The 21,804-nt window shown below is 34.3% G+C and overlaps 3 protein-coding genes across 3 annotated transcripts; all 3 read right to left on the bottom strand.

Annotated features, from left to right (window-relative positions):
* Positions 1–179: 179 nt before the first annotated feature.
* Positions 180–2,834, bottom strand: LOC116109265 (cysteine-rich receptor-like protein kinase 11). The gene is given in 9 exon segments (XM_031395494.1): positions 180–290; positions 335–475; positions 553–692; positions 695–702; positions 781–1,006; positions 1,101–1,160; positions 1,163–1,310; positions 1,418–1,539; positions 2,149–2,834. Coding segments are annotated over 9 exon segments (1,638 nt in total). The 5' UTR covers positions 2,831–2,834.
* An 8,234-nt stretch (positions 2,835–11,068) lies between these two features.
* Positions 11,069–11,600, bottom strand: LOC116109273 (cysteine-rich receptor-like protein kinase 11). The gene has a single exon (XM_031395502.1). The coding sequence runs from the start codon at positions 11,595–11,597 to the stop codon at positions 11,145–11,147; it is 453 nt and encodes a 150-aa protein (XP_031251362.1). The 5' UTR covers positions 11,598–11,600; the 3' UTR covers positions 11,069–11,144.
* A 300-nt stretch (positions 11,601–11,900) lies between these two features.
* LOC116109272 (putative receptor-like protein kinase At4g00960) lies at positions 11,901–15,300 on the bottom strand. Its single transcript, XM_031395500.1, is given in 7 exon segments — positions 11,901–12,531; positions 12,634–12,784; positions 12,861–13,098; positions 13,209–13,419; positions 13,511–13,623; positions 13,712–13,858; positions 14,401–15,300. Coding segments are annotated over 7 exon segments (2,022 nt in total). The 5' UTR covers positions 15,239–15,300; the 3' UTR covers positions 11,901–12,207.
* Positions 15,301–21,804: the final 6,504 nt, after the last annotated feature.

Below are 21,804 nucleotides of genomic sequence, written 5' to 3'. Positions count from 1 at the left end.
ATTAAATGCATATAAATCTGATGAACGTTTGATTAATAATAAGAAGTAAATTGATCAGAATTTATTATTATTTACTAACCGTGAGGTTATAATATGAATTGCATAGTTANTTTTTTATATTTTTAATCTTTCTAAATTTATGCTTCTGCCCCTAGATTACAGGTAATCCCGCTAAACCCCTACCACATCAGCTTTTCTTTCAAATAAACCTCCAGATTTTGCCCCTTGTCACATGCAAACCCAGCAGCTTCCTTTTCTTGCAATTTCATTCCTAATAAAACTTTTAAAAACTAACAAAAATCCCCTTCCATAAAAATAAAATCACACAGAATACGCAATATGTATTAGGATTAAAAACGGGGTTGCACAATAATCCGATATGGATGCATCTAGTGACCTCATTTCGCTGAAAAGAATTGCCTAGAGCTTGATCCGTTAGCTCCAATGGTGTTCCATCACTCCAAAGTCTCCACGCCTGTGACAAACATTAGTTAATCCTCATAATTAACGGAATGCCACATTTACATCAGATAAAATTGATTTTGTGCTTACATAGCTCAAGAGGTCTTCGGAATAGTCTGATTGATAGAAAGAACTGTTCTTTTTGCCGCTTATGATCTCCAGTATTAAAACTCCGTAGCTGTACACATCAGACTTTACCGAAAAGTGTCCTTGTAATGCATATTCTGGGGCATATAACCACTAGAATGTAGCACCATCAGTACATCAATCTAGCATCCAAATTGCTAACAAGAATAATAGTTTGGTGTTAAATCTTACTATGTGCCAACAATTCTGCTTGTATTTCCTTGACTCTGGTCCATCCCACAAATCCTCGCTATGCCAAAATCTGCTATCTTAGGGTTCATGTCTTCATCGAGCAGAATGTTACTAGTTTTGAGATCACGATGTATGATTTTGTGTCTAGAAGCCCCGTGCAGATACAAGATTCCTCGTGCAATTCCTCCTATAATCTTGCAACGCATCGACCAATCCAATTGCCCTTCTACATACATCCATCAAAATAATACAACTTAACTGTGAGGTGAGACATTGAAATACTTATTATATGATATTGATCTAAAGGAAAAGGATCAAACCAAAAAGGAAGTAGTCGAGGCTTTTGTTGGGCACAAATTCATAGACAAGTAATTTCTCCTCTCTTCTGCACAAAATCCCAATAACCTCACTAAATTTCTATGTTGAAGCTTGGCTACCAATACAACCTCATTCCTAAATTCTTCTAATCCTTGACCTGAGCTTCTTGATAGCCTCTTAATAGCTACCATCTGTCCATTATGAAGTGCACCCTGAAGATATATAGACCATATATAATCAGTATTATAAGGCGATGCTAATTACTAGTTCAGTTGGTTGGATCTCTTGAGATAAAAAGGAAAAAGGGAAATTTTCTTACCTTGTACACACTGCCAAATCCACCCTCACCAATCTTGTTTCCTTCAGAGAAATTGATTGTTGCAGCTACAATGTATTGCAAGTCTAATTGTAAAGATTCCACCACTGAAATCTCGTTTCCAGCTGAACATTATACGAAAAGAAAAAGTAAAATATTTTAAGTTAGTTTTCGTTGGAATTATGATAAAACAAAAGCTTTAAATTCAGTTCTGTTATATATGATCACCATTTCCATGATCTTTTACAGCTTTGTACTTTCTTCTTTCTTTCCAACGTAGGACACAATAGCATGAAGTGGATAAAATTATTATGAAGGCAAGTGATGCTGGAACTGTAATTGCAATAATTGTTATGTGTCCTACGTTGGAAAGAAAGAACTGTGGCAGCCATAAAACTCAAATTTAGAATATTCTCTAGTTTAATTAATACCTTCTGTCTCCTGCTTTGTCTTCCTTCTTCGTAAAAGGACACAAGTGAAGGCAACAAGTGTTATAATAAAGATAAACACTATAGAAGAAACCGTTATCATAACAGTTCTAGATTTAATGCCTCCTCTGCCAGCATCCACAAATCAGAAAACAATATCTTTACCTCACGCAATCGAAACTAAACAGGAGAGGATCCTAATTCGAAACATACCTTTCAAGATTTTTGGCGGTGGAAGGGGAAGTGATGGTGAAGGAGCATCAAGAGTGGCATTATAGAAATGATTTAAATCCCAGATTTACATACAGCTAGGTTTCATAACAAGGCAACGTGACTTGCCATGGTAGTGAGCCTCATAGTAGGCTACAGATTGGAGTAGACAAGTGCCACAATCAGTCTGTGAAATATCAGGAGTACACTGCATGAGTGCATATATCTTCACAAAGTTCGTCAAATTTGCTTCTCCGGTTGCAAACTTACTTGTAGAAGCTTTTCTCAACAACTGATTCATCAAACTCTCCCAAGTCTGATCAAAATGAGTCATGTTCACCGTCATATTATTCTCACTGCTTCCCGCAGCCATAGGTTCCTCCTCCATTTCTCCGAAAATCAAGCGGTTCGAATAGCGTACAATGCATTGAGGACTCCCTCCCCAAGCAACTGCTTCTTTCTGGTTCAAACATGTATTCACAATATCTTTAGCTGCAGAACTTACACAATTAGCACACTGTTCTGCAGAAGAATCTCCTCTACAATTCACAAGAGCATAAACTTTGTCCGGCTCTTCGCCAATACTTGAAGTATAAAAAAAACCATCATGGAGAGTGACATTAGAAGCAAGAGATGAGAGAATCAGGTTCCTGTTCTTCTCATAGGTGCTATTACTTGTGAAATTCCCTGTGTCATAACATATAGTTGCTCTAGTAACACCAATGTTTATAAGCAAAATAGAAACCAAACAAAGCAAAGATATGGAACCCATCTGCATTTTCATAACTTTGTGGAAGAAGAAGCATAACCCACAATTTATTAAAGTGAAATATAGAATATTTTCCTTGAGCTACTCATGACTTCCTAGCACAAATGTGAATGCATTATTGATGTGGGTCAAGCTATGTACTATGTTTAGCTGTTTCATAAGGATTTTTGTTTTTCTCATTGGACCTATAGAGGAGCGTGATTCACCTGGTCTTCTGAAAATAGTGAAGTCTTCTAATCAAACTGATGAAGAGAGTTTTGGGGACAAAGTTGACCATGAAAGTGCATGGCAATGGCATATACACTTCAGGGCCGTTTGATTCAGGGAATGTTAGATTACTGAGAATATTGGATTACTGGAAAGTTAAATTACCTTGAAGATTATTGGAAATCTTTAGGAAAATGTGTTTGGTTAATTGGTGGGTATGTTATATTAATATGTTTGGTTGGGAGGAATAAATTGATGAGTATGTTATTTAAATTACTGAATTGTCCTCTAATTAAATATTATTATTATATTATTTTTTAATACTGATTATTATAACCCCCTTGATTTAAAAACTTAGCAAAAATGGTCCCATAATAAAAGTTTGAAAAATCAACAAAGAAACCCCACCAACCCAGCCACTGCCGGTAGTCGGTAACCTAACGGCGCACGAGAGGCAAGAAATGGCCTCCGTGCATCGTATGGCCATTTCCAGCTAGAGATCTGGCCGAAAATAGCCAAATGTGACAGATCTGGCCATCACGACCAAATCAATGACGAATCTGGCAGATCTGGCCATTTCCGGCCAAAAATGGCCATATTAAGGCACGACGACCATTTTTGGCCTTCCGTGCGCTATTCTGACGACGACGGTGGTTGCTGGTGGCAAGTGGGTGGGGTGGTGGCTTGGGTCGACATCAATTTGTTTTGAATTTAAGAGTAATTTTGTCCAAAAAGTTAATTAATTTTGGTTAAATAGTAAAAGTCATATTTATGTAAATAAATTTAAAAATAAGAGCATTATTGTCCTAAAATTTTATTAATAAGAGATAAGATTGTAACAAAAAAAGATAATCTTGGTAATCTTAAAATACCTAAAAAAAATTGAGGTAATCAATATTACCAATAGCGTATTTGAAGATTACCGGTATCTTATATTACTTGACAACCAAACATGATAATCAAGTAATATAAGATGACTTGACCTCAGTAATCTCACGTAACTTCCAACCAAACGCCCCTTAATGTCAAATTATTGCGATGGGATTTCTTTATGCCGACATCTTGTTGTCACCAACCCAACAACTAATAAAAGTTTCTACTAGGGGTGAGCGGTTCCGGGTACCTTGCACTTTTTTGGGGAACCGGAACCGGAACCGCACAGTACAGGTTCCCAAAAAAAGGAACCGGAACCGGAACCGCACAATACAGGTTCTTCAATTCAAGGAACCGGAACCTAAAATGCAGGTTCCGGTTCCTGTCCTGGGTATCCTATAAAAAATTAATTACCCCCTATTAGTTTAAAAAATAACAAAAACACCTTATAAGTTTACAAATACACCCCTAACAAATTTTCGTTATTCATTTATTTGTGTCCAATGTAACTCATAACCTGTAATCTCTAAGCAACGCTTGAATTCAATCAATTCATCACAATTCACATAAAATTCGTCAATCAAAACCAAAACACAAACAATTATTCTCACAATTCACATAAAATAACTTCACTAAAATCATTTAAACAAACAACAATTCTTAATACTAATTACTAACATTGCCATTTGCCTGGGGTCTATTTGTAAGTTATAAATTATAATGTTTATAAATTATTAATTTAATGTTATAATTGGTTAATTGGGTATTTATAATATACCAATATAATTTAGTAAATTTAATATTAAAAACAAGTAATGTTATAATTAAATAAGTGATCATACTACATGTAAATTGTAATGTTATAATTAATTGTGTCATACTACAATGTAAATTGTAATGTTTATAATTAATTAAGTAATTATTTTTAATTATAATGTAATATATAATTAATAAATTAATTGTTAATCATTTAATTAAGTATTATAATATTGTTTTAATAGAATGTTATAATTAATTAAATAATCTACCATAAATTTATAATATAATGTTATAATTCATAAAATTATAATAATTCGATTAATATTGTGCAAATTAAATTACTAATGTTTATAATATAATGTCATAATCAATTAAGTAATCATTTAATTATGTAAGTTATATTAATTATTGATCATACTATAATAGTATAATGTAATGTTATAATGAATTAAGTAATCATACTACAAATCTATATTTAATATTTAATTAATTAAATTTCAAATCATTTAATTAATATACTAATGTTTATAATGGAATGTTTATATTGATTAAGTAATCATATTACAATTAATAAGTAATGTTATATAATTAAATTTTTAATCGTTTAATTAAGTATGTAATAGTATAGTAATACTAATGTTTATAATGTAATGTTATAAATTCTAACTAATTAAGTAATTATGTAATCTTTAACTATATAATGCTATAATTAGTTAGTGATTATAATATAATGTAATATAATAATATATAATTTAATTGAGTAATTATTTAACTATAATGTAATGTTTAATTAATATTTATAAGGTATGTTTATTACTTAAATTTCTTATCATTTAATTAAGTATTGTGCTAATGTTTATGTAGTATTAGTAATTACTAATGTTTAAATATAATTCATAACTCATAATCAATCAAGTAATTATTTAATTATGTAATGTTATATTAATTATATGATCATACTATAATAGATAATGTAATGTTATATGAATTAAATATCATACTAAATCTATAATTTAATATTATAATTAATTATTTCAAATCATTTGATTAATATACAATGTTTATAATAGAATGTTATAATTGATTAAGTAATTATATTATAAATAATAAGGTAGTGTTATAATTAATTAAATTTTTAATCGTTTAATTAAGTAATGTAATATATAGTAAATTAGTAAATTACTAATGTTTATAAGCAATGTTATAAATTAAAAACTAATTATGTAATTATGTAATCATTTAACTATGTAATGCTATAATTAAGTAAGTGATCATAATATATAATGTAATATAATAATATTATAATTTAATTGAGTAATTATTTAACTATAATGTAATGTTTTTAATGTTTATAATGAAATGTTTATAAGGTAATGTTATAATTAATTAAATTTCTTATCATTTATTAGTTTGTGCTAATGTTTAGTAGCAAATTGGTAATTACTAATGTTTAAAACATAATATCTAACACATAATCATTAAATAATTATTTAATTATGTAATGTTATAATTATTATATAATCATACTATAATGTAATGTTATAGTGAATTAACTATTAATAATCATACTATAATTTTAATGTATTATTATAATTAATTAAATTTTTAATCATTTAATTAAGTTTGTACTAATGTTATAAAAAAGTCAATTAATTGTAGTAATCAATTAATGTAATGCTATATTAATTATACTATATCAATTAAGTATGTTATAAAATTATAATTAATAGTAATCATTTAACTATAATAATGTTATAATTGATTAGTATGATATTTAACTAGTAATTAATTATTAATGTTTACAATTTACATATATAATTATAATTACTAATTTATTATAGATATACTTAGAACTTGATAATTGAAGTAAATAACTAAATATATTATTACTCAATCAAATATACTATTTATTCAAAATAATTCTTTTAATAACATTAAAAATGTAAAACACTTTTAATTGGTCATAATTCCAATTATTCACTTAATTATCAAACTTTAATATTAAGGTATTATATATTTAAAGCTTTTAATATAGTGTAATCTATTGTAATAAGTATAATTGTATTCGTATATTTATTTAATTAGGTTATTTTAAAAATTTAACTTTTTCTATTTTAAATTTTTTTATATGTAAAATAATAGAAACTCCCCCATTATTTACATTTCACAAATATTTCATTATAGTTCAGGTTCCAAAATAGGTTCTAAACAGGTTCCAAAAACAGGTTCCAATATAGGTTCCAAAACAGGTTCCAAACAGGTTCCAAAACAGGTTCCAAACAGGTTCCAAAATAGGTTCCAAACAGGTTCCAAAACAGGTTCCAAACAAGTTCCAAAACAGGTTCCAAAACAGGTTCCAAAACAGGTTCCAAACAGGTTCTAAAACAGGTTCCAAACAGGTTCCAAAACAGGTTCTAAAACAGGTTCCAAACAGGTTTCAAAACAGGTTCCAAACAGGTTCCAAATAGGGTACCCCCTACAGGTTCCAAACAGGGTACCCTTTTTACAGGTTCCGGTTCCGGTTCCTCCGGGGGTAAGAACCGGAACCGGAACCGGAACCGCACAGTAGCGGTTCCAAAAAATTGGAACCGGAACCTACCCGCACAGTGCAGGTTCTGGGTAGGTTCCGGTTCTGGTTCCGGTTCTGGTTCCGGTTCTTACCCCCGGTTCTTACCTCCGGTTCCGGTTCTACCCGCTACCCGTGCTCACCCCTAGTTTCTACAATAACTCTTTTATAATGAAACGTGCAACACACCTGATGTATATATTATTATATAAGATTTTACTAGAGAAAACTTTGTTACAATTTTTTTTTTTTTTTTTTTTTTTGAGGTTAATTTGGTTAATTTAGAGTATTGTCTCAATTTGGCATACAGTTTTTATACATTAGGTATGATTTTTTCGGTGAAGGATGCCTTCTTGAAGTCAAAAAGCAAGTACTTGGAGGCCTAACCTAGAGTAATTAAATAATATTTTTTTTAAGTTATAATTTATGCTAACATTTCATATGACTAATATATTAAATATTTTTTATATTCAAAATTAGAAAAATTGTTTACATTACAAAAAAATTAAAAGAAGTTTTTATCGTCTGACAACTTTTTGAAACACTTCAATAGATTTTTTATCTTATTAAAGACATTTTTGTTTTATTAAAGATGGTTTAGAAATTAAAACCATCCTTAATAACTTTTTCTTTTCTAATCATGACTAGATATCGTATAGTAAAAACCGGAGGGTAGTTTATGAAATTAGCTCAATATTATATATTGGTATAGGGCTACTCATTTTTATGGCTTTCTAATACAAATGTGATCTTCTCCTTGTGGTCGGATGACAAACTATTTAGCTACTAGGGTTAACTATACCCAAAGGTTTTGTGTTCGAGTCGTAGGAGAGACACTTACAATATTTGTGTAATTACATTGGTCCATTAGGCTTTTAGGGTGTTTCTGACCTTGAGGATTAGGCGGGCTTGACTGACAATTGTGTCCGGGATACCTCAGTTACTAAAAAACAAAAAATACAAATGTGAATGCATGTTTGTAATGACTGCTTTATACTATAGAAATATATCAAGTAGAATATATTGATATTAGCAAAAGTAAATGGGACCAAAATTTTCTTGTATTACATATAAACTTTATTTATACAAAACAGAGTATCATTTATAAAATGATATTAAAACAGCGGACAGTGTAGTTATTGCTCTTCGTTTGCCGACGCCCATCCAACCGCGTTCTCACCTAGAACCTGCAACCACAAAGAAAACAACTGGGTGAGCACAAAATAATGCTCAGTAAGTAAATCTTCTACTCGACTGACCTCGTAACTCTCTCTAATTCTTTCCTTACAATTTTCATCTTTCACACAGCTTTCTTTACTTAACTTCTGCTATATGTCACGGCCTTATCTTACCGGAGGCACAGTTGGGTGGAGTTCACACAGCACCATCCCACTCTTCGTGACTTTGGGGTGGAGATCACAAAGCACCAACCCGTTTTTCATAACTATCGGGTGGAGATCACAAAGCACCAACCCATTCTTAGTATTCTTCTCATTCTCTCTACTCGTTCATTCACACAGTTCTCTACTCTTTCTCAAGCTAGCATTCATAGTGGAGCTTAATGCTTAGAGTAGTTTATTCACAAAGTTCTCTACTCTTTCTCAAGCTACTTCTCAAATGTACAATTAATACATATGGATGGTTCATGTTCATTAATGCACTTGGGAAATGCCAATATGAAATGTTGCAAGAATTAAGGTTCACAACTCATGCTCATACTTCTCTTAGGCATTTCATCAAACAACTAGTGTGCATACATACACTCTACTTTATCTATAATTCTATCCCTCTCTTAAACCATCCAAAATGGGAGAAAGCTCCCTCACCAAGCTATAATTCCTGCCATAACATAACACTTCCAAAGAGATTTCTCAATCTCCTCCAATTTCATCTCAAACTACATTCTCATCACACATCACACTTCTCAATTGAAGTGTATTCAACAACCACAAAATAAATACTCATCTCAATCCAAGTTCTCACTAACATAACATACACATGCATATATAAATCTCTACTTAATCCCTACTCAAAATTTTTTTCAATTTTTATTTTGGTTGGATTTACTTACCTTGTGATGGTGTGATTCCACTAACACTTCTCTTGTCCTTTGGTGGATGTCTCTTCTCTACACCTTTAAATAATAACACATCAAGACCTCAACACTTTTATAGGTAAATTTCACATCTAGAACAAGGATTCTTACCTTAGGATGCCTTAGATCAAATCTCTACCTAGATCCAACTAAAAACCCTAAAAAATCCTTGAAGGCTTGAAGGAAGAATTGAGAGGAAATGGAGAATGGAAGAGGCGGTAGAAGAAGAGTGAATGAAGGGTTTACTAAACTTAACCCCTTTTTAGCTCAAATTATCTTCATTCATTCCCATTTTACCCTTACTCTTTCTTAGGAATTTCACTTTTGCCCTTTGAATTCTTTGCAAATGCAACCCCATTTAAACTATTTTCCATGTAATTTCCTTTCATTTCACTCCCCACTTTTCCTGCTAATTAGGGGTAGAATGGTCATTGAGCCCCAAAGGAAGAATTCTCTAGAAACTCACTACACATTTTGTCAAGCCCTTCGCCGCGGCGAAGAATGTTTCTTCGCCCCGGCGAAAACTTACAGAACCTACACCGTAGGTTACAGGACTTCGTTGCCGCGGCGAAGCTTCTTCTTCGCCCTAGCGAAGTCTGTAACACAAAAATTCGTCAAGTCTTTACAAATTTCAGGGCAACCACTCAACCAACTCACAATAGTCATTCAACCAAGGCCCAACCAAACAATAAACCATCTCAAATAAGAGCAAAACAATAAACATTAGCTACGTACCTCAAGTGGGGTGTTACAATGTTGGTCAAAGCTATGTATTATGTTTAATTTTTTAATCATTTTTGTGTTTTCTCATTGGACCTAATGGAGCAAGCTTCAATTAATCTTCTAGAGGTAGTGAAATCTTCTTATCAAACATCAACAAAGTGATGAGAAGGGACAAATTAAGCTAGTGAAATCTCTAGACACACAGCTATGTCCTGTCCATCAGGAAGCCTACCCTGATAGCCTTCAAGAAATTAAAAACTTACAATTTAACTCATTTTGAAGACAATTAATATGCATTTTCGGTTAATGAACACTTAATACAATATTACCTTGTAAACAATGCCAAATCCACCTTGTCCCAGCTTATTATCATTTGAGAAGTCATTTGTTGTAGCTCATTGTGCTGAAGTCGAATTGCAAGGACTACACATCGTCAATTTCATCACCAACTTCAAAATCACAATAACAAGTTAGCTATATATAGCAGAGATAACTGTGGCAGCCATAAAACTCAAATTTAGAATCTCTAGTTTAATTAATACCTTCTGTCTCCTGCTTTGTCTTCCTCCTTCGTAAAAGCACACAAGTGAAGGCAACAAGTGTTATAATAAAGATAACCACTATAGAAGAAACAATTATCATAACAGTTCTAGATGTAATGCCTCCTCTGCCTGCATCCACTAATCAGATAATAATATCTTTACCACACGCGATCGAAACAAAAAAGCAGAGCTCGTATCAGTAGAGGATCCTAATTCGAAACATAACTTTCGAAATTTTTCGCGGTGGAAGGGGAAGTGATGGTGAAGGAGCATCAAGAGTGGCATTATAGAAACGATTTAAATCCCACATATACATACAGCTAGGTTTGATAACAAGGCAACGTGACTTGCCATGGTAGTGAGCCTCATAGTAGGCTACAGATTGGAGTAGACAAGTACCACAATCAGTCTGTGAAATATCAGGAGTACACTGCATGAGTGCATATATCTTCACAAAGTTCGTCAAATTTGCTTCTCCGGTTGCAAACTTACATGTAGAAGCTTTTCTCAACAACTGATTCATCAAACTCTCCCAAGTCTGATCAAAATGAGTCATGTTCACCGCCATATTATTCTCATGCTTCCAGCACCCATAGGTTCCTCCTCCATTTCTCCGAAAATCAAGAGGTTCGAATAGCGTACAATGCATTGAGGACTCCCTCCCCAAGCAACTGCTTCTTTCTGGTCCAAACATGTATTCACAATATCTTTAGCTGCAGAACTTACACAATTAGCACACTGCTCTGCAGAAGAATCTCCTCTACAATGCACAAGAGCATAAACTTTGCCAGGCTCCAGGCCAATACTTGCATTATGAAAAAACCCTTCACGTAGAGTGACATTAGAAGCAAGAGATGAGAGGATCAGATTCCTATTCTTCTCATAAGTGCTATTACTTGTGAAATCCCCCGATTGGTAACATATAGTTGCTCTAGTAACACCAATGTTTATAATAAGCATAAAAGAAACCAAACAAATCGAACGTTTAAAACCCTTTGCAGGGTTATGCATTCTCATGAGCTTGGGGAAGAATGAAGAAAGAGAACACCACCCTTTCACAATAAAAACAAATAAGCTAAGAGATAGAATGCAGAGTGGACTAGTCAAATTGCGGACTCAGACTTTGAAATCCATGGTTTGAAATCAAAGGATGTTCACACACGGAGCTTTTGAAAATCAAAGCCAGTGGGCTGTTGTGAACAATGATGAGTGATTGAAACGTCAAAGAAAGGATAGTGTAAGGTAAAAAAGCATCAATTTATACATAAAATCAAATTTTCTTATTCCTTTTTAACATTGATTCACATATAAAAATTTTCCAGATGGTCAATAAACAAAACTTTCTTCATTCCAATTTTTTTTACCCGTGTGGATTAACACTAAAAAGGACAAATTCTTGCTGTCTTCGATGTGAGAAAATAGTGGACTATTGTGTGTTTAGGAAGATCCAATCTGATTTCAATAACGTTTGTTCTCAAGACATTTTATACATACAAACAATCTATTTTTCCTGCAGACATCCTGATTTTTCAAAATCTGAACTTTACCTCTCGCTACCGTTAAAGGACAAAATCTCATGAACTATCAACTTTTACATCAAGACATGAGAGTTGAAAACATGTTAACGACCTTCTAGCTCGGTAATTGAAACCTCATTCAACGAAGGTTGAACATAATTCCCATTATGATCCAACATAGGTGATTCCGAATCATATTCCTTCGAGTTAGATTGCATAAAAAATGCAGGTTTTGAGGGAACTGGGAGAGACATAGAGCAGCTGGTGAGCATTAGAACAACTGAAGCCATTGTAGGTCTATTGGCTACATTTTCTTGAACACAAAGCAACCCAATGCGAATTCATCTCATCATTTCACTGCTTGAACCAACTCTTAGATTAGGATCTATCAGATTCAAAGCCGTCCCTTCATTCCAATTTCTCCATGCCTGCAAAAATTCAACACAGATTCCATGGTTATTGATATTGAATTTAACCAGGAAGAAGAAATGAAAAAAAATATATATAATCAATAACTCGTATTTACTTACAAAGGTTAATAGATCTTCTACTTGTTCTCCATCATGAAAAGAACTATTTTTTTGACCACAGATGATTTCCAGGACTAATACACCAAAGCTAAAAACATCGGACTTGACTGAGAATTGTCCATGCTTTAGATACTCTGGAGCCATATACCCACTGAAAACGCCATTAATGGGTTAGATTTTGTTTAGTAAGGTCTAAGTTTGTAATGCTTATATATATGTATACTTACAAGGTCCCGACGACTCTACTTGTATCGCCATGAGTTTGATCGATTTCAAACAATTTCGCCATTCCAAAATCTGAAATTTTCGGAGCCATGTCGACATCTAGAAGAATATTACTAGCTTTTAGATCACGATGAATGACTCGAAACCTGGAATCTTCATGAAGTTAAAGAAGTCCTCGGGCTATGCCCCCTATGATTTTGTATCGAGTCTCCCAATCCAATAATAAACGCTTTATTGGATCTGCAAATCCACAAAGACATAGATTGTAGACAGATTGTAAAATATTGTAGTCCTGAAAAAGCTACAAGCTGAATGTCAGAAGTCAAAGCAAAAGAGCAGTGAAACCATACCAAATATAAAGTTATCTAGACTTGAATTGGGCACAAGCTCATAGATGAGAAGCCTTTCATTTCCTTCCAAACAGAAACCTAGAAGTCTAACCAAGTTCCTATGTTGAAGCTTGGCCACTAAGAGGACCTCATTTTTAAATTCTAATTCTCCTTGTCCTGATTCCTTAGACAGCCTCTTCACAGCTATGTCCTGTCCATCAGGAAGCCTACCCTGAAATTATATAGCTTCAATGAATTAAAAACTTACAATTTAACCCATTTTGACTGACAATTTGATATGCATTTTGGTTAATGAACACTACCTTGTAAACAACACCAAATCCCCCTTGTCCTAGCTTTGTATCATTTGAGAAGTTATTTGTTGCAGCTCTGATAGTACCGAAGTCGAATTGCAAGGATTCCACATTATCAACATCTAAACAATAATAGCAACAAGTTAGAACTCCAAAAACAGAAAAAAAGAAAAAATTTGCTGGTCTTATAGCAGAGGAAATTGCAGATACCTTCTGTCTCCTGCTTATTTATGATCTCCTGCTTTGTCTTTCTCCTTTGTCTAACAAGGACACAAGTGAACACAACAAGTGCTATAATGATAACAACTACAGAAGAAACAATGATTATAGCAGTTCTAGATGTAATGCCTCCTTTGCCTGCATCCACAAATCAGAAAATATGTGTAAATATATAGTCAAATATTTAATTATATCTCCTGATCTGATCTCTTTCCTGAGCAAACATAAGGACTAGATTGATCGTTAAAAGGAAAAAATCTTGACCACACGTGAATGGAAAATAAGGATTCCTAATATCACTCATTGATCAATCAAAAAAAGATTCAAACAACTAAAAGAAAGATTTATTATTCGGGATCCTTCCTATCTTTGAATAAAACAAAACAAAGATAAAATTAGACCAATTCTCTCAAATGCCTTTATGGATATTTCTTAATGTCCTGGCTATTCAGGAAATGTGAAAAATATTTAAATAAGTATCTACATTCGGAAAAAATTAAAGAATTTAATTCTTAGGAATCCTACAAGATCCATTCATTTTTTTGTCTCTGACAGATGGTAAGAACTTCATCTGAGTTCGAATCCTACCGAGAGATTCGCTAAAGATTAGAAATTTCTTGAAGAAAGAAGAAGATGTTGCCTTTGTAAAGTTCATATCAGGAAAGGATCTTGAAACATACCTTTTGCAATAACTAGCCGCGGAGAAGGAAGCGACGGCGGCGGCTGAGAAGATGTAGGAACAAGAGTGGCGTTATAGAAACGATCGAATTCCCAGATATACATACAACTAGGTCTCATAATAAGGCAGCCAGGCTTCCCATGGTAGTGACTCTCATAGAAACCCACAGATTGACCAAGACAATCCTCACAATCACTCTGTGAAATATCTGGAGTACACTGCATGAGTGCATAAATCTTCACAAAGCTTGTCACACTTTCCTCCCCAATTGCAAACTTACTTGTAGAATTATTAGCCCCAGCTGCAGCTTCTCTCAACAACCGGTTCATCAAATTCTCCCAACTCTGATCAAACTGTGTCATGTTTACGGTCATATTATTCTCATAACTGCCCCCAGCCATAGGATCCGCAGCCATTTTGCCAAAAAAAGAGCGGTTTGAATAGCGCACAATGCATTGAGGACTCCCTCCCCATGCCACTGCTTCTTTCTGGTTCAAACATGTCTTCACAATATCTTTAGCTGCAGAACTAACACAACTAGCACACTGTTCTGCAGAAGAATCTCCTCTACAATTCACAAGAGCATAAACTATGTCCGGCTCTTCGCCAATACTTGAAGTATAAAAGAAACCATCATGGAGAGTGACATTAGAAGCAAGAGATGAGAGAATCAGATTCCTGTTCTTCTCATAGGTGCTATTACTCGTGAAATTCCCTGTGTCATAACATATAGTTGCTCTAGTAACACCAGTGTTTATAAGCAAAATAGAAACCAAACAAAGCAAAGATATGAAACCCATCTGCATTTTCAGGGCTGTGTGGAAGATGAACCATAACATACAGTTTATTAAAGTGAAATATATAATATTTTCCTTGAGCAACTTATGACTTCCTAGTACAGATGTGAATGCATTATGGATGTGGGTCAAGCTATGTAACATGTTTAGCTTTTTTATAAGCATTTTTGTTTTTCTCATTGGACCTATAGTGGAGCGTGATTCACTTAGTCTTCTGAAAATAGTGAAGTCTTCTAATTAAACAAACTGATTATGGGGATGATGATGAAGAGAGTTTTGGGGACACAGTTGACAGTGAAAGTACATGGCAATGGCATATATGCTTTTATTGCTTTTTTAAAATTATTGTGATGGGATATCTTTATGTAGACTTACTTTAATATAAAATTATTGTGATGGGATTTCCTTCTGCCGATATCTTCTTGTCACCAACCCAACGACTAGAAGTTTCTATAATGACTTTTATAAAGCAACGTGCAACACGCCTGAACCTGAAGTATATATTATTACATAGATTTTACTAGAGATAACTTTGTTATAATTTTTTTTTTAGTATGGTCTTCAATTTGGTATACAGTTTTTATATATTGGGTATGATTTCTTCAGTAAAGCATGCTTGCTTGAAATCCCAAAGCAAGTACGTAGAGGCCTAAGCCTAGAGTAAATAATAAAAATATTTTTTTAAAGTTATAATTTATGCTAACATTTTATATGACTAATATATTAATTATTTTTTATATTCAAAATTTGAAAAATTGTTTACATTACAAAAGAATTAAAAGAAAACGGTTTTAATTGTCTTACAACTTTTTAAAACACTTCAATAGATTTTTCATCTTATTAAAGACGTTGTTGTTTCATTACAGATGATTTAAAACCATCCTTAATAATTTTTTTTTTTCTAGTCGTGACTAGATATTGTACTTAAAAACCGGAGGGTGGTTTATGAAATTAGCTCAACATTATATATTGATATAGACTATAGAGCTACTCATTTTTATGACTTCCTAATACATATGTAACCTCCCCTTGTGGTTGAATGGTAAGCTCTTTAGCAATTAAGGTTAGTTATATCTAGAAGTCTTGTATTTGAATCGTAAAAAAGGTACTTACCACATTTATGTAATTACTTTGGTCTATTAGGCTTGTAAGGTATTCCGTGACCCTTTAAAAAACAAAAAATACAAATGTGAATCCATGTTTGTCAAAGCTATTTGTTTAATCATTTTTGTGTTTTTTCATTGGACTTGAATGGAACAGGCTTCCATTAATCTTCTAAAAGTATTGAAGTCTTCTCATCAAACATTAAGAAAGTGATGAGATGGGCCAAATTAAGTTGATGGTAGAGCTAATGAAAGTGCTTGGCAATGACATATATGCATATTTAAAGACTTGCTTTATCATAAGTTTAATTAGGTGGACAGCTGGATCCTATAAAGTTAAACATTTTTTTTTCTTGAGTGGGTTGGTGTATACTATGTACTCACCAAAATTCATTTTCACAGCCCCTATTTTTATGAAAATATATATTACTAAATTGTCTTAAATGAAATAAACTAAAAGAAAACAAAATAAGTGAATAAAAGTTAAGGCATGCTTTAGGCTTAAGAAATTATGTAATTGTTCTTAATTATTAGATGAAATGATAACATCTCTCTAAATTTTCATTCTTAGATGATTTTTATATGAAAAGATTTCATGCATGGATCATGATTAGAGGTGGCCAGCCCACAAATTTTTTGGCACAGCCCACCATGGCACGACCTGAAAATTTTGTGCCGGCCCTGGCCCGTGGGCCATGTGGGCCGGGGATTTGGCATGTGGACCAACACAGCATAGCCCATGAATTAAAAAAAAAAAAAATGTAGCATTGAAATTCTGGGCCGGCCCACAAAGGTACAACACGACACAACCCTATTGGGCTTCAAGTTTTAGTTGTTTGGCAAGGCATGGCCTATGGCACGGTGGGCCGTGAAAATTTCGTCATGACCCACCACCACCTCTAAAGATAATGTTAGAGAGGGGAACACTTACAATTAGTGTTTCTATAACAATCTTTAAGTCAAAGCAAAGCATATATATATATGCTAGCTTAAAAGATACAAAATCAATCTTTAGGCATTATCGAAGGTCAAGCTCAGTAATTGAAACCCCATTCAATGAAAACGGGACATAATTTTTTTATCNTTTTTTTTTAAGAACTTTTATAAACCTCCCCCTTTTTCCCCACTCACTGAGTATTTTTAGCTCACCCCTTTTTAAATGTTTTTCCCCCCACTAGGACCTTCCGGAGATCGTGCCGAGCAGTGAGCCTCCGCTCAGGGTTGTGCCACGCGTTGACATCTTTTATGTCGGTCTTATATTTATGTCGCATTGTAAATCTGGACTTTTGTTTCAAGAACTCATGTTTTCCATGATGTATTTCCTTTTGTTTCATATTTTGGAATGTGTAGTATAAGTGGAAACCTGATACCAAAAGTTTCCCTAACTATTTTCTTTTGTAAAACAAAAGATGATGCATGTCTTTTTGAGATATTTGGAGATGGAAATACTATGATGTTTTTCAAGAAAAATATGTCTTTAAACAGGTTTCGCAGTTTTTCTACATGGCACGTCTCGGGTATCCGAGTCTTGTGGGAGCGCCCGGATCCTACGGGATGAGGAAATTCGGGACGGGTCGTGTCAAAATTAATCGTCAGGCGTTATCGAGGGTCAAACTCAGTTAATTGAAGCCTCATTCAATGAAAGGTGGACGTAATTTTTTGGTAGATCCAATGTTGGTGATTCAAATTTATCTGTTTTTGTGCTGGAGTGCATAAAAAAAAGTAGGTTTTGACGGTGTTGGGAGAGAGTTATTTTTTGCAGCTCTGATGGTGCTGAAGTCAAATTGCAAGGATTCCACATTATCAATTTCACAAGAACCTTAAAACATCAGAGTAAGAGATTAGAACTCAAAAAGAAAATTAGTTTCAGCTCATCTAGCAGAGTAAATTGTGGCAGCAGAAAGAGTATAAGTAACCTTCTGCCTCCTGCTCACTTCTGATCTCCTGCTTTGTCTTCCTCCCCTGTAAAAGGACACAAGTGAAGACAACAAGTGCTATAAAAATAACTACTACCGAAGAAACAATGATTATAACAATCCTAGATGTAAAGCCTTTTTTCTCTGCATGCCCAAACCAGAAAAATGTGTACATAGTCAACTCATGATGATACTGAAATCTATTGGAGTAATACAAAACTAAAGAACATGATTGTAACAATGATGATTCTTTGTATTCGAACTACAGAAGATACAAAAAGATTGACAAACTAACCACAGAAGTAGATGTAGCTTCCCATATAGACCAAGACCTGAGAGGGGCCATTCACTATGCAAAAGGCATTATAACAGTGATTACAGTATTAATTTCCAGCATACAGAAGAATTTGATCAAGTAATCATGCATATGTCCTGCTATTTATTTGCACTAACTCACCCTATGATTAGATTAATAAACAACTTAAATGGGATATGTGCATCATATATATATATATATATAATAATATCAAAGTGAAAACTTATGATCACTTTGGATATCTTAAATGCTCCATATAAAGAAAAAACAAATCTTGCATGCATCAGCAGTACATATGTCCAAACAATGGGTTAGATTCAAATTAGTCCATGTGGCTCATGCAGGCTCCCATATTGGCCACATGCATATGAATACGACAATCCTAAAAGTTGCAAATGCAAATGCTTACCACTTTTACTTTTTGAGGTAGCTGGCGGCGGAGGTGAATGAGAGGCCATAGAGTAAAAATGGTAAATTTCAAACCTGATATTGCAACTAGGCTTAGAAACTCTACCTCCTTCCTTCCCATTACAATATTTACGAATCTCGCTCACACAAGCAGCCAAGCAAATGCGGCACTCAGATGAAACAATGTCAGGAGTGCATTGCACCAGCCCATATAGCCTAGTAAAAGCTGTGAAATTCACATCTTCAGCAGCAAAAAAGTTGCTAGATGACACAGCCGCATTAAACACGAGGATCCTCTTCCATATCAGAGAAAATAGACCTGTTTGAGTACCTTAACATGCACTCTTCATACCATATGATTGCTTCTTTCTGTTTAGGACAAAGGTTTTTGATTTTTTTACTGGCGACCTTGACACAAATTTGGCATAGATCAGGAGAGATGTCTCCTCTACAAAGAAAGAGGCCATAGGCTCTATCAGGGCCCTGCAGCTGTTAGACCGGTCGTCACAGTCACAAAATTAAACCTAAATACCGTAGTTAGCGGTAAGCAGGGTCGAATCCACAGAGAGCAAGACTAACGACCTAATGTATATTTGAGTTAACGAAAGAGAAATTGGCAAAATTATTGATTAAAACTAAGGAAACTAATTACTTCCAGGAAATTAAAAGCATTAAATAAATTGCTAATTAAAACACAATATTAAAAGCGTTGTCGCTACGGGTTCGGTTTGACTCAAGACCAACTCTCACAATTCCTCTCCTCGCTCCTCAATTTCCTAATCCTACAAGGCTAGGCAAATCAATAGAAATATCTCCCGGCAATCTAGGCATAATCTATCCCGTCTCCCCGTCGTCTTAATTACAGATCAATTGGTTAAAGACTATCATTAACTAACCGAAAAATGCTAAACCCTTAAACACCACTAGTTGGTACAGCGTTAACAAGTACAACCTATCAACCTGTATCATCCAATCAACTAATTATACAATAAATGCATTCCTAGTAGAAATGATATTAAACGTTACTACAACTTGATTACAATCAGTACCGAAGCAATTTAAAGTCATAATCAACATTTAATAATCTCAAACCGATATTCAATTATGCGAAAAGTTATATATCAATAAACGTTCTCAATGGACATTATCAATTCAACATGTCGAGCATCAGAATAATATTAAAGCATCACAAACAAACTGAAACGAAAACAAATATAATCTGAATACAAGAAACTTAACCAAATATCCAACATTCGGGCTCATCCAACTAGTCGAGAGCTGATGAGGAGATCAATGGAGTCAATCTCGATCTCGCCTACACCGTAACAGACAATCGGGAACTTAGTCGCTCATGGTGGTGATGACGGAGGCTGAAACAGTGGAAACGGAGCTGATCATGACGGAGAGGAGGTAACCGACAGCGATATGATGCGAAGAAGGGGCGAAAATGACCAACGGACAGCCCGGAATACTAACAGCCACACTTCGCCGGAAAACGTTAATTTTTCGAGGGGTCTTCCGGAAAACGGTGGCAGAAATAGGATCTGAAGGTACCGATGGAAAGCTCTGGTGATGGAGAGTTCAGATCAGGTCTTGGGGAGGTGAGAAGTCGTAGGAAATAAGCAGGATCTGGGCTGGAAGATGAAGAGTCGCGGCGGCAAAATCGCAAATTCCGATGGTTTTTGCGGCGACTGAAGCTTAGAAATGCTAGATCCGGCCATGGGGAAGGGAGATCAAGTCCTGGGGAGCAGAATCGTCGCTGGAAAATGGCGAAATCTCGCCTGGAAGACGAAACGTCGCGGTGGTTGGAAGACAAAACGCCGCAGTGGTTGGAAGACAAAACGTCACGGCAGCCCTTGGTTCGCGGTGGTGGCTTGCGGTGGAGGCTCACCAGCGAAAGGTGAAGGGTCGTTGGCCTGGAAGATGAAACGTCACCGGCTGGAGACCAAATTCCGGTGGGAGGCTAGGGTTTTTGGGTTTGGGTTTGCGCATCCCCTTTCACGATGGTCACCTGGAAATTTATACCCATTATGGCAAATATCCATTTGGTCCCTGCATATTAAAACATGACAAAATCAACCCCTTGAAACATGACATTTTACCCCCTAAACAGCATAAATGAGACAAAATCACCCTTAATCCATAAACCAAAACCCGAATATTAACTATATACTTTCAAAATCATTCAAACACGTTAAATTCATAGAAAAATATAGGAAGCGATTTTGGTGAATAAATTCATAAATTCTTTAATTGTCTCAATTACTTCAATTTAATCACACATGGGAATTTTTATCACCAAAATAGAGTCACTTTCATGACCCCAACACACTCCCCAACTTACTCTTTGCTCGTCCTTGAGTAAAGTTAAAAGAACTCTTTCAACATTTCACAAAATATACAAACCATATCATCAACAACCAAGTATTCACAAAAGGTAAAGTGAAGAATTTGAACATAACAAGCAAACAACACAATCCTAAATAATGAACTAAAGTTTCTGTCAAGATTTGCTTATCTCCATTCAAGCTTCTCAAACACACATTTCATATTCATATCACAAAGTTAAAATGTCATGCAAAGCTCCCAAACTTATGTACATGCAACATAATGCTCATTTTCCACACAGATTTTGACATATAATTTCTTTTCATTCATCACTTGTATTTTTTTTTTTTTTAATCTTAACTTCTTAAGCTTTCTAGAAGGTCCGTGGAACGGGCTTTAGGTCAATGACTCCCAAACCAGATGGCTATAGGGCACTAAGTGTAGAACACTCCTCGAATTATTCACCTGAACCAACTAGGCTACAAGTCAAGACTTTATTTTCTTTATTTCTTTTTTTTATAAAGCTCATGATCTATG

This window comes from Pistacia vera, unplaced genomic scaffold, assembly GCF_008641045.1.
Source record: "Pistacia vera cultivar Batoury unplaced genomic scaffold, PisVer_v2 Contig577, whole genome shotgun sequence".
Classification (NCBI taxonomy): domain Eukaryota; kingdom Viridiplantae; phylum Streptophyta; class Magnoliopsida; order Sapindales; family Anacardiaceae; genus Pistacia; species Pistacia vera.
Note: the sequence above shows the minus strand (reverse complement) of the source record. Positions and strands in the feature narration are given on the sequence as shown.

Coding starts and splice junctions, on each gene's coding strand:
- LOC116109273 (XM_031395502.1), bottom strand. CDS start 11,597: ATGCATAACCCTGCAAAGGGTTTTAAACGTTCGATTTGTTTGGTTTCT.